The 13091-nt window shown below is 32.7% G+C and overlaps 2 protein-coding genes across 3 annotated transcripts in view; one reads left to right on the top strand and one right to left on the bottom strand.

The window, feature by feature from the left end:
- The first annotated feature begins 9008 nt into the window (after positions 1 to 9008).
- Positions 9009 to 13091, top strand: part of LOC108737733 (PR domain zinc finger protein 13) — a 31496-nt gene continuing 27413 nt past the window's right edge. The window contains exon 1 of the mRNA XM_025981446.1: positions 9009 to 9286. Within this exon, the coding sequence (XP_025837231.1) occupies positions 9095 to 9286 (192 nt within the window). The 5' untranslated portion in view covers positions 9009 to 9094. The remainder of the gene's footprint in view (positions 9287 to 13091) is intronic.
- Positions 10421 to 13091, bottom strand: part of LOC108737742 (beta-1,4-glucuronyltransferase 1-like) — a 7492-nt gene continuing 4821 nt past the window's right edge. The window contains exons 3-5 of one of the 2 annotated variants that reach the window (XM_025981443.1): positions 11721 to 12296; positions 10778 to 10858; positions 10421 to 10714 (exon numbers count right to left, since the gene is read on the bottom strand). In XM_025981443.1, the coding sequence (XP_025837228.1) occupies positions 10517 to 10714; positions 10778 to 10858; positions 11721 to 12296 (855 nt within the window). In that variant the 3' untranslated portion in view covers positions 10421 to 10516. The remainder of the gene's footprint in view (positions 10715 to 10777; positions 10859 to 11720; positions 12297 to 13091) is intronic. The other variant, XM_025981444.1, reaches the window with a different exon arrangement.

Raw genomic sequence — 13091 nt, 5'->3', positions numbered from 1 at the left:
CAATTTCATGGCGGCTCGATACAAGATATTGAAAATATCGAAAAAAAAGCAGAAAAATCCCGCCCATTCGTCTGTATGTTACAGTTTTTTATTTCAACAATTACTAATGCTAAAATTTACAATTTAGGATAGCTTTAAAGGGTGCTTGCCTACTTTTGATTTTTAAAAATATCGTCATTATAATTTTAAAAAAATCAATTCCATCTGCCACCATATTAGCGGTATCAATAATTATATGGCCTATATACTGCAGTGGATCCAATATGCCTAAGCAAAATATCGCAAAATGTGTTTCACATATTAATAAAATTAAGTTGGCACTTGATTTATAAATTTATATTTTCTCCATCATTACTGAAATAAATAAGTATTAATTGTTTACACTTTCAAGTAATATTGATAAAAATGCACTCCCAATGAATAATTATTAATTAAATACATTCCGCACAGCTCTGTATTATTCAGTATCAGGGAAGTACCTACCATGTAGTCCGGCCGCGTAAAATACTTTTGAATTTTGAAAACTCTTCTAATAGACATTAATCAATCGTATTTTTTAATGAGTTTTTTTTATTCTATCCGTATACTTCTATAAAATACACATATAGTATAATCTTTAAACTCAAAAAAAAAACCGTCTTAGTCTAATGAGATTAAATTTTTCAGTATGAATTTTGTACTCTTTAAAAAACATTTTAAATAACTTATTAATATTAGATATCGAATGCAAGACATGAAAATCTTTTGTTCCAAAGCGTCCCCAACATGAAACAGAACTTACTCAGGCTAGCCATGCAAAAGAGTAATGAAGGGCAATGGAGCGTCGAAATTGGAAGGTGGATGTATAGTTTTATATGAAATGAATTCTGTTTCTTTATTTTTAAAATTATTTCTCATATAGACAGGTAGAACAATATAAAATAATACGCAAAGATAGTTTACATTTCAGTAAAACAATACAGAGCAGTTAAATTTATAATCCTGTATAGGTAACTATCTCCGAAGGTAGAAGCCCAAAATAAAATTATAAAAAGAGTGTGGAAGTAAGCAGACTTTAGAGTCACTGAAAAAGCTCTGATGATTCCAGCGACCTAAAGATCGATTTGATTCAGGAATGAATACATTTTCACTATCCCGTTTCTGTTAATAACAATAAGTTTGCATAGAAACTGAAATAAATATCATTTTGCATTGCACTACTCCGTACAGTTTATTCTGAAGAAAGGAACTTTCGTCTTTCATTATTTAAAACGAGTGAAAAATCTTCAGTAGTTTTCTGCCTCTATTATCTCAAGAAAAACTTAACCAATTAGTTTTTGTTGCAAACAAGGCAGATATTACGAATCCATCTATCTACCTAGCTAACCTACCCACTTAAATGTATAAAATTAAAAGGTCTAAGTCTAAATAAATACGAGTAAGTGATTACAATGGGTAAGGAGGAAAGTGGTTTTGCTGATAAGAAAAGAATAAATTTCGCCTATTTCTGTGAGAAAACTATATGGCAATGCTAGGTAAATTACAATTTACTATTGTTAATTTATCAATTTTGGGATTACCATCATATGTATCAAATCTTTCCGATTCTCAATACTTTCGTACAGTGGAATACCAATATATTAATTTGTAAATTGAAGCATTTTTATATCTCTTCACAAAGTTATTACGTTGGTGTATATTTATTTGAAAAGACAATTTGGATAGGCGCTGATGTTATATTTTGAAAATTAATCTAAACATATTTCAAAGAGCAGTCAGTGATACCCACACCACGCATTGTGCTTCAGCACCACTTGTAATGTATATTAGCCCGCTAGCTGTAATAACTATTCACCACACCACAAGGGGTGGTCACATGCACAGGGGGTGATTAAGTTTGATATGAAATATAACCTGCATTCAATACAACATCATTGCACGTGCTGTACAAAACCGTGGCGCATAGCGAAACTGGAACGAATTGATTACTGCCACCGAAAATTATATTCAGATACAAATGCCATAATTTCTTCACTTCGGTGAACAATCGACATTTTTGTTCGTTGTGTTTGTGAACAACCTAATGGCTATTTAAATATTTTTTTGTTTTGCTTTTGTAGAAAATAATACTGGAATTATAGAAATTAATAGGAAAGACTAACTTTTTGACATCTCGTATCAAAAGAATTGGGTCTGGCTCCTTCGGAAAAATTAATCCGAAATTTTCCAAATTCTCTAGTTGTTGCTGTTCTGATTCGGGTTTAAAAGTCGTCGCACCCAGCATCGGAGATGGAAGAACCTCTGAAGAAGATCATCATTCGTGCTAGCGAAACGTTACCAAACATCTCGAAGGCCCTTAGATCTGAATCAGAACAGCATCACTTCACCTACCTTATATTATAAAAATCTTTCAAGTTGTGGGTAAGTACAAACTGTTCAATATGATTTCAGTTAAATCTCTACGCAAACATTGCCACTAATCTAATAGCAAGTAAGCACATGCCGCTTGCACCTTGTGCAATAAATAAATCGCATTAGGATTAAAATTAAGAATTAATCGAGCATCAGTGTGTGGCACTTTGAGGGAGGGTGCAGCTCGAGACAATGCAACTGGCTTTGACAATGAGGTGGGTTTTGCTAGTGAAGCACAAATGAACATTTAATAGGGGGTGCGACACAATTTCAAGGCGGCTCGATACAAGATATTGAAAATATCGAAAAAAAAGCAGAAAAATCCCGCCCATTCGTCTGTATGTTACAGTTTTTTATTTCAACAATTACTAATGCTAAAATTTACAATTTAGGATAGCTTTAAAGGGTGCTTGCCTACTTTTGATTTTTAAAAATATCGTCATTATAATTTTAAAAAAATCAATTCCATCTGCCACCATATTAGCGGTATCAATAATTATATGGCCTATATACTGCAGTGGATTCAATATGCCTAAGCAAAATATCGCAAAATGTGTTTCACATATTAATAAAATTAAGTTGGCACTTGATTTATAAATTTATATTTTCTCCATCATTACTGAAATAAATAAGTATTAATTGTTTACACTTTCAAGTAATATTGATAAAAATGCACTCCCAATGAATAATTATTAATTAAATACATTCCGCACAGCTCTGTATTATTCAGTATCAGGGAAGTACCTACCATGTAGTCCGGCCGCGTAAAATACTTTTGAATTTTGAAAACTCTTCTAATAGACATTAATCAATCGTATTTTTTAATGAGTTTTTTTTATTCTATCCGTATACTTCTATAAAATACACATATAGTATAATCTTTAAACTCAAAAAAAAAACCGTCTTAGTCTAATGAGATTAAATTTTTCAGTATGAATTTTGTACTCTTTAAAAAACATTTTAAATAACTTATTAATATTAGATATCGAATGCAAGACATGAAAATCTTTTGTTCCAAAGCGTCCCCAACATGAAACAGAACTTACTCAGGCTAGCCATGCAAAAGAGTAATGAAGGGCAATGGAGCGTCGAAATTGGAAGGTGGATGTATAGTTTTATATGAAATGAATTCTGTTTCTTTATTTTTAAAATTATTTCTCATATAGACAGGTAGAACAATATAAAATAATACGCAAAGATAGTTTACATTTCAGTAAAACAATACAGAGCAGTTAAATTTATAATCCTGTATAGGTAACTATCTCCGAAGGTAGAAGCCCAAAATAAAATTATAAAAAGAGTGTGGAAGTAAGCAGACTTTAGAGTCACTGAAAAAGCTCTGATGATTCCAGCGACCTAAACATCGATTTGATTCAGGAATGAATACATTTTCACTATCCCGTTTCTGTTAATAACAATAAGTTTGCATAGAAACTGAAATAAATATCATTTTGCATTGCACTACTCCGTACAGTTTATTCTGAAGAAAGGAACTTTCGTCTTTCATTATTTAAAACGAGTGAAAAATCTTCAGTAGTTTTCTGCCTCTATTATCTCAAGAAAAACTTAACCAATTAGTTTTTGTTGCAAACAAGGCAGATATTACGAATCCATCTATCTACCTAGCTAACCTACCCACTTAAATGTATAAAATTAAAAGGTCTAAGTCTAAATAAATACGAGTAAGTGATTACAATGGGTAAGGAGGAAAGTGGTTTTGCTGATAAGAAAAGAATAAATTTCGCCTATTTCTGTGAGAAAACTATATGGCAATGCTAGGTAAATTACAATTTACTATTGTTAATTTATCAATTTTGGGATTACCATCATATGTATCAAATCTTTCCGATTCTCAATACTTTCGTACAGTGGAATACCAATATATTAATTTGTAAATTGAAGCATTTTTATATCTCTTCACAAAGTTATTACGTTGGTGTATATTTATTTGAAAAGACAATTTGGATAGGCGCTGATGTTATATTTTGAAAATTAATCTAAACATATTTCAAAGAGCAGTCAGTGATACCCACACCACGCATTGTGCTTCAGCACCACTTGTAATGTATATTAGCCCGCTAGCTGTAATAACTATTCACCACACCACAAGGGGTGGTCACATGCACAGGGGGTGATTAAGTTTGATATGAAATATAACCTGCATTCAATACAACATCATTGCACGTGCTGTACAAAACCGTGGCGCATAGCGAAACTGGAACGAATTGATTACTGCCACCGAAAATTATATTCAGATACAAATGCCATAATTTCTTCACTTCGGTGAACAATCGACATTTTTGTTCGTTGTGTTTGTGAACAACCTAATGGTTATTTAAATATTTTTTTGTTTTGCTTTTGTAGAAAATAATACTGGAATTATAGAAATTAATAGGAAAGACTAACTTTTTGACATCTCGTATCAAAAGAATTGGGTCTGGCTCCTTCGGAAAAATTAATCCGAAATTTTCCAAATTCTCTAGTTGTTGCTGTTCTGATTCGGGTTTAAAAGTCGTCGCACCCAGCATCGGAGATGGAAGAACCTCTGAAGAAGATCATCATTCGTGCTAGCGAAACGTTACCAAACATCTCGAAGGCCCTTAGATCTGAATCAGAACAGCATCACTTCACCTACTGGCATAGAAAGCCTTTACCAATTCGCCTACCTTTTATTAGAATTTATATTTTTAAGACATAATAGGTACAGGTGCATAATTAGGAGCGTAATTGGGGAGGGTTATTGAGTTAACCCCCCCCCCAAATTAAAGGACTACCCTGAGTAACAAGTAATAACACCATAATAGAAACAAGTGGTAGTGAAGGATTGAAGGATCTATTTAAAGATGAGAAAGTTACTATAATAAGTCGTAAAATTTATTTTTAGAAATAAGTAGAGGGTAGTGATAGCAAGGAATGGTAATTTTGTAAGGTATGTGGTTTATGATAAGGGTTCGAACAGAGCAAGCGTGCCTTTTTGGACGATCGGAAATAAAGAAGAGATATTGTGTCCAGACTGCGAATAAAAAAAATGGTTAAGTCTAATTGAAAAAAGACACGCTGATATGCGTTAGCAATTTTATGTACAATATGTACACACATTTTATGAAGAATAAATTTACAGTTAGATAATATTTAAGTCCAGTTTGAACATAAAAGTAAACATAATTAAATTAAAAATTGTGAGATTATACCCAAAAAACTTTAATCTGTACAATTAGAAATAAAATATCTTCATGATTAAGTAAATACATATAAAAAAAAGTTTGATCATAAATTAACAATTTTAAAGTTGATACTAAGTCATACAATAATAGAGACAGTCATGACAAACACATTTTAAATCCATTAATTAATAAAATGGTTTTGTTATTGGAATTTAATTTCATTGGTTTCCTTTTGAATTTCTTCATTGAGTACTTTGAATTAAATAATTTCCAAAATTAAAATAAATGTATTTCCTATATCATCATATTTGGATTGATGATATGTTTATTAGTACTACTCTGGGTGGGTGGATTTTTTTATGATTTTAAAACTGTTGATAATTGATATTTTTATATTTAAAAGAATTGTCAATGAAACTACTTTTTTAAGTATGAACCTCTCTAAGGAATTAGGAGAGAGCAGGTTAAGAAAACCTTACGATTCTGTAAGTAGGAGGAAGGAAGGGGATCAAAACTTGAAAATATCATTTACCTCTAGCCATAATAACTTTGAAAGTTATTACTACTTTTTAATGAAATGAGCAAAGTAACAGTTTTTTCTTTCTTCATTTGAATAATTATTGGGGATTAATGTTTTAAAAGTAAAGAAGTGCCTGCCTTAAATAGTCCAAAAATAATGACAGAAACAGCCAAGCAAATATGTAATACTATTTATACATTTCGTCTATGCGTAGTTCACCTGTGGTTTATGCTCTTTTCAAGTTTATTTCATTAGTCGGTTAAATGATCGAGGTGAATTGAGGTTGTCATCAGTTATTATAAGACAAGAAGTAAAGCATATGTTGAAACACGTGTTGACGTTCCCGGCCACGTGCCGTTTCCCACAACACTTGCTCCAGCCACTCGACAATCACTGAACTGCACAGATTCGAGGGTTGATATTACTCCATTGCGCTGGTTGGCGAATGCCAGCTGCTCGGTCCGGAATCCCCCGGAAATCTCGCAGGTGCTTTCAATCAGGTCAATATTGTCCTCGACTTATCAATAGTCAGAAAAGATCAAATCTTCAAGATTAATTAAATCATTTGATCTGATAACGAACGGTTTTTGATAAAAGATCTCATATGCAATCAAAATGTTCTGGATATGTGTAATAGCGAACTGTAGGTGAATTGAACAATCTAAACTTTGAATTATCAATTATTGTAACATCGTACATGACATTGTTTTCTGTACTAAATTCTTGGGTAGTACATACTATAAATGGGAACAGATGAAGTTTTGATTGTGTGTAATCCGTTATTTTATACAATTCCTAGGAAATATACATAATTCCTAAAATCGCCAGGAAATGTGTGAAATAATTTATGTTAGACACATTTCCTAGGAAATCTATACATTTCTATACATTGAAGATGTCAAAGGGTACGAGGGGATGGAGGAGCGAGGGGAGGGTATTGCGTCCAATCAGTCGATCGCACTAGAGCCGCGTAAACACAGATAGATAGTTTTATACATTTCCTAGTACAATATCGGATTTTCATACAATTTCTAGGAAATGTATACATTTACTATTAAAAAGTCTTTGAATCTTCGGAATTGTGTACATTTCCTAGGAATTGTATTTAATTCTTTCAAAGATTTAAAAAGGAGTATGGTTGCAGAGAAATACGAAATTATACAAACAAAGTACAATTCCACTACGAGGAGTTGTTTGACAAGAATTAGAAAATTAGCTTCTCATAAAAGGCACAATTAGAAGCTAAAAAGTGACCAAATCCCTTTTTCTACGAAAATGCTTTCCCATCAGGTGTGAGCTGCGCGCTAAATTAAAACGTATATAAACGATTAATATATATAACTACGAAGCTATTTTCAAAATTCTTCAGAAGTTATAAAAAATTGGATATTAAACTCTTAAATTTCAATTCTCTTGATGGTGAGGTATTTTAGTTTAGAAAAGCACTTGACCTTCATCTATTTTAACATTTACGTTTTTAGTTGGATATCTATTTATGCAACACTGTATTCTTCTAATAAACTTATAAACTTATAAAAATTTGCAGTTTAACTTACCTATATGTATACGCAATGGTTAATGCAATTTATCCGGGCTGAACAACTGAATTAGAATATAATCTCTGAAAGCTCCATTAGCATTGGGGCGGGGTGGTACCCTCCATATTTATTTTGAAACGCTATAGTGATAGTTTAATACAGGGCTGAACTCCTGTTTATTCTATGTATTTGCAAAAACCGTTGTTATAAATAAACTAGCGACCCGCCTCAGTTTCGCACGGGTGCAATGCTGATACTAAATATACTACAGAATGTCTTTATATACAACATTTACAGCTTTTTTGTTAAAAGACAATAGGTACAAACCGGCCGGTACCACCGCAACCGCTATGTCCCTGCATTTTAAATCTGTAATGTCTTCAAAAATATTCATTTATATTACATGCTGTAAAGGGCCATATTGATCTATATTAATGTATTTATAAGTACTTAATTGGATAAGGATTAATACTGTATTGCTTAAAATCGCTTCGTAAATAAAAAGTAAAGGATAAAAAATGGTTATTTTGGGTTATCTCTAAGAGATAGACATATACCATCGCGGACTTTTTTGTAGACATTTTTAAGGTGTACAATACTGTAGTACATTATTTTGATCTACCTCGTAGGTTTCAGCCAGCGTTTGCAATGTAAGCGCAAAAAAATATGATTATTTAAGACATCACATTACAAACCTCTAAAATTATCAGTGTTTCCCTACTATATTATGCATGTATTATACATATAAACCTTCCTCTTGAATTACTCTATCTATTAAAAAAAATCATCAAAATCCGTTGCTTAGTTTTAAAGATCTAAGCATATATAGGGACAGACAGCGGGAAGCGACTTTGTTTTATACTATGTAGTGATATGGCCCGAGTACCCGGACAATGACGACGGATACCCGGCAGTGCCTAGTAATTTTACCAGACAAAAAAGGAAAAAACAAAACCATTTTTAAAAGATTTTATATTAAAAAATGTGCAGACAGCTGTAATTATTATTTTCTTTTAATTTGGGGTCACCAAAATTTTTCTGCTTATTATAAACCATGTTAGTTTACTATATCTACAATTTTATTACCGATTATGGGTAAAAAAAATTATGTACTAAAGGGAGAACATGTGAACACAGTGACTAAACTGCTTCGAATAAATTCTAATACGTCCCTGCCAAGTCTGGACCGCGAGGGATGAAATAATACGGGGTGTCCGACAGGATGGCACAACCACCCCTTGTGGGTTGGGTAGTGGGTGGTGGTTAAAGTGATTGAGAATCAGCAACACCTTGCTAGTTGATCCTTAACAACCTGTTAACCACAACTTAATCGACTGTTGTGCTCCAGACTACCAACAACCTTATATCCACAATTTCCAGTATGATTTTCAAGGGTGCCCTGTAGATAATTGTCACAGTAAAATAAAATTGACAACAATATCGTTAATCATTCTCATATATCTACGGACTTTCGTAGTACAATGTTTTCAGTTGATTCTTACAGTTCGTGCGTGAAAAGTATTTTCCAGCCGACAGCTACTGTGGAGGACGTGACAGGAACGTCTGCACTTCTGGTACCCGGTAGGGTGACCGCCTCGACGTATATTCCTCAAGGAGCCATGTCTTTACCGATAAAACCAGAAAACATCAAAGGTTCTCCCGATATAGTACAGGTAGGATTTACTACATGTGTATATGTTAGAGTTTATCAAAAGTTAAAAATCGGTTATCAGAGTAAGAGAAACGTTAGATAGGTTTTTCAGCTCTATAAATTGTATTTATTATTTTATACAGGGCAGGTGTAGTAAGTAAATTAATCAATATCTCTAGGAAGAGACACCATTGAATTATAATTTTTGTTATTAACTACCTAAAAGTTATTAATCAAGTCTGTTATTAAATTACTTTAATGTAATAATCTTTATTGTTTTTAATTATTCTATTTCATTCCTTTGGGATGATTAGGGATAGCGTATGGAATTAATCAAAACAATGTAGGACTATAGTAACTCAAAAAGCACCTGCTCCTTGTATAAGAAGTTTAAATATATAAAGGTCGCTTGTACAAATGTGAAATAATAACTTTAAATCTATGTGAAAACTTCTAGAGTTGGACAATGTACAATCAAGCAGTTCTATTTACGGAAGAATCTTATATACAGGGTGTCCCGAGCAAGCGAGTTTCTTTAATAACTGTTTAATAGTTGAAGATATAAAAAAAAGTTTCTTACAAAAGTGGTACCATATAAGTATCTTCATATCTTCATATTCTAAAATTGTTTTGATAATACACAGTGTCTCATTTTTCCTGGAGGCAACCTATCTTCATTTCTTTAAGTAGAATTCCTCATTTATTATGGCATTTTTGAATTCGTCGTTAAATTTAAATACCACTTTGTTAACCATACATTATACAAAATTAGATAATATCCAGATTAACTGCACTTTACCCAAATGCTGAACACCTAAATATACCATCAGATTCTGTTTCATTCCAAGCAATAAAATTTTATACATTTTACTTGCCTCTGTACTGAATTTTCAACAGTAAAAGAAGAAAATACATTTAAATACAAAACCAAAAATTTCTAAACTTAACGAGAACAGCAGGGAAACTTACATCTAAATTTAACCATTATCTACTTAGGTAAAAGACAGTAATAAAAATATTCAAACATGTTACTTGTCTTTGTACTAAATTTTCAACTGTAAAAGAAGGAAATACATCTAAATAAAAAACCAAAAATTTCTAAATTTAACGAGAACAGCAGCTAAACTTACATCTAAATTTAACCATTAATCATTTTTCGCTAATTTATAATAATTAGCACAGTCCTATGTACAAAATGATACGAAAACAAAACAAAGATAACGGAAAATATATTTGATTAAAGAGACCATTTCTAAACAACACAAGCCGGATTATTTCCGTAAAATTTTCTGTACTGTGGTACAAATTCTGTTTCAATAGTTTCTGCCATTGATAGTGAAACCTTCAACCTGTTTCCAAAATATTCAGTTTTTTTATGCCCTGGTTTGTGAACCAAAAAGCCATCGCTGAGTATGTTAAATTTGTATCCTAGGAGACATAACGCAAACGCCTAAAAATTTGGGTTTACTTTCATCTGGCAATTAATCAATATACTGCATTGTAATACACATACAAAACAAAGTGTAGCTACATTCCGAAAACCAACCGATCCTAGTAAAATAACTTCAAAACAGGTGGTCTTCAGATTTTTCAACTAAACAAGATCTGAACGATAATAATGAAATTATTGATAAAATTACAGCAACAACGAAAAATTATCAAAATTTTACATAAGTAGGTATTTTTAAATAACGTAACTTTCTCAAAAATGATTGTATCTCTATCTTTTTCCTGTTATTTTGAAAGCCTGAACTATTACTTTACGATGTCATTGCTTAATGTTTAATATATCCACATCTTCCATTCTTTAGCATGAAAAAGCTACATACACCTGTTGTTTTTTTATAAAAAGTCAACTCAAACAGAAAATTAATCTAAACATATTTCAAAGAGCAGTCAGTGATACCCACACCACGCATTGTGCTTCAGCACCACTTGTAATGTATATTAGCCCGCTAGCTGTAATAACTATTCACCACACCACAAGGGGTGGTCACATGNATATGTTTTTATTCTAAAAGGAAAATATCAAAGAGTTACAATTCTTCTAAATGCTGTTTATAATTAGGAATATAAGGAATTATTGTAATAATAGTTTAACCCGTCCAAGATAGACAGATAGGTGCGGTTGTTGATGGAGAATAACACTTACGTTTTAATCATAGCGATCCCCCCTCTCGGTGAAGTGAAACTTATCCCATAACCTAATAACTTAGTACATACATTTACCTTCTGCCCATAGCAGAACAAACAAAATAGCTCAAACTCCAATGCCAAAAAGTGACACTTTAGTTGTCTAAAGGCTAAACTAACCTTCTGAAAATTATGTTACTTTTTATTTTCCAAAGACTCCGATTTCAAATAGTTAATGTTGATAATCCTATTCGTGATATTTAATTTTTTGTTGTTGCAGTAATTTAGCATAATAATGTAGTTCTTTGTAGCCCAGTTTTTACCTGTATACGTTTGTCTCGCATCCCTTCCCATGAAACCCTCTCATCGTACCATGGATCATGGTTGGTACCTATAAAAAACGGCTCCCAAGCCACAAAAGTTTTCGTTCGTGTTACGCTTTCAGTAATTTCCATTTCCTCACTATCAATACTCAACCAGGATTCAAAATGCGGAAAATTGTGACATTTGCCGCATACTTTAAAGTGAAATCGCTCTGCAGTTTTATTATGTATCATTTCTCTCAGTTCGCTTTTGTTTAGGGGTGGTTTCACCCCTTCGTTTACCTCGAAAGCATGAATGGCGTAAACAACTGGCTGTTTCGAATAGGTCTCAGGATCTTCTTTCGATATCATGTGAAGAAATCGTGACGAAATGTTTAAACTGGGATACATTTCTATATCCGCGGAAAGTATAAAATGTGTTTCAGACATTTTCCGTGCTATATTACGCGCTACGTTTACCATAAAAAGTTCGTTGTGTTTGTCTTTGAACGACTGACCGCTTGAATATGTCTCATATGGAGGCTTCAGGGAGCAATTAACAGCTTTTCCAGATGAAAATTTTTCATTTGCCAAATTCTGTAAAAATGAGGAGAGAATAAATATAATGCTTAGTTTATGATTCAAATGTAAGATTCATAAACAAAATTAAACCGATATGATAAATATTTAAGTAATCCTAAATTTTCTTTCCTTATTAGTTTTCGATTTTAAATACTATGTATCCAGCTAAATACCTTTGGACAGAGATTATAATCACTATTACTTATTTTTCTTAGAATACTACGCGACATTTTGAAAGGTTTCTGTTCTTTTTGTCCTGCTTTTAAAAATAGAATAAAATACCTCTACAGCATGTCGGAAAGAAAGGAAAAAGATAAATCTCCAGAAGTAAGCTCTTAATTCGGATGTTTACGGATGATGGTATTGAATTTCAAAGTTTTTCTTAAAATTAATGTGAAAAAACTAACCTTTTATTTAAGTTATTCTATAACACTACTGAATTTGGTATTTTTTATAGAAAATTAAATTCTTTGTGAGTGGGGGGGGGGGTTCTTAAAGAGAAACCGGACTAAGACAAGTCCCTAAAAGAGGGCAGCAGCAGCACTTTCACTACTCAGGGTGGCAGAGATCACGAGGATCGGTATGGCACTCTGATGCACAATACTGCGATGTGGAAGGCAACGGGAAACCACCACACTATGATTCCGAGTAAAACGTTCAACTACTGAAATTAAATGATGGCGTCCTCTGGGGTAAAGCACTCCGGACGTAAACTAGTCCCCCATTCGGATGTCCGGGCGGGGACTACCTCGGGGGATGTCATCAATAAGTGCAATAGGGATAGGTGCAATGTTTCACGAGTCGGAGCGT

The sequence above is a fragment of the Agrilus planipennis genome, unplaced genomic scaffold (genome assembly GCF_000699045.2).
Source record: "Agrilus planipennis isolate EAB-ADULT unplaced genomic scaffold, Apla_2.0 scaffold105, whole genome shotgun sequence".
Lineage (NCBI taxonomy): Eukaryota > Metazoa > Arthropoda > Insecta > Coleoptera > Buprestidae > Agrilus > Agrilus planipennis.
The sequence above is the reverse complement of the archived record's forward strand: the minus strand, read 5'-3'. Positions and strand labels throughout refer to the sequence as shown.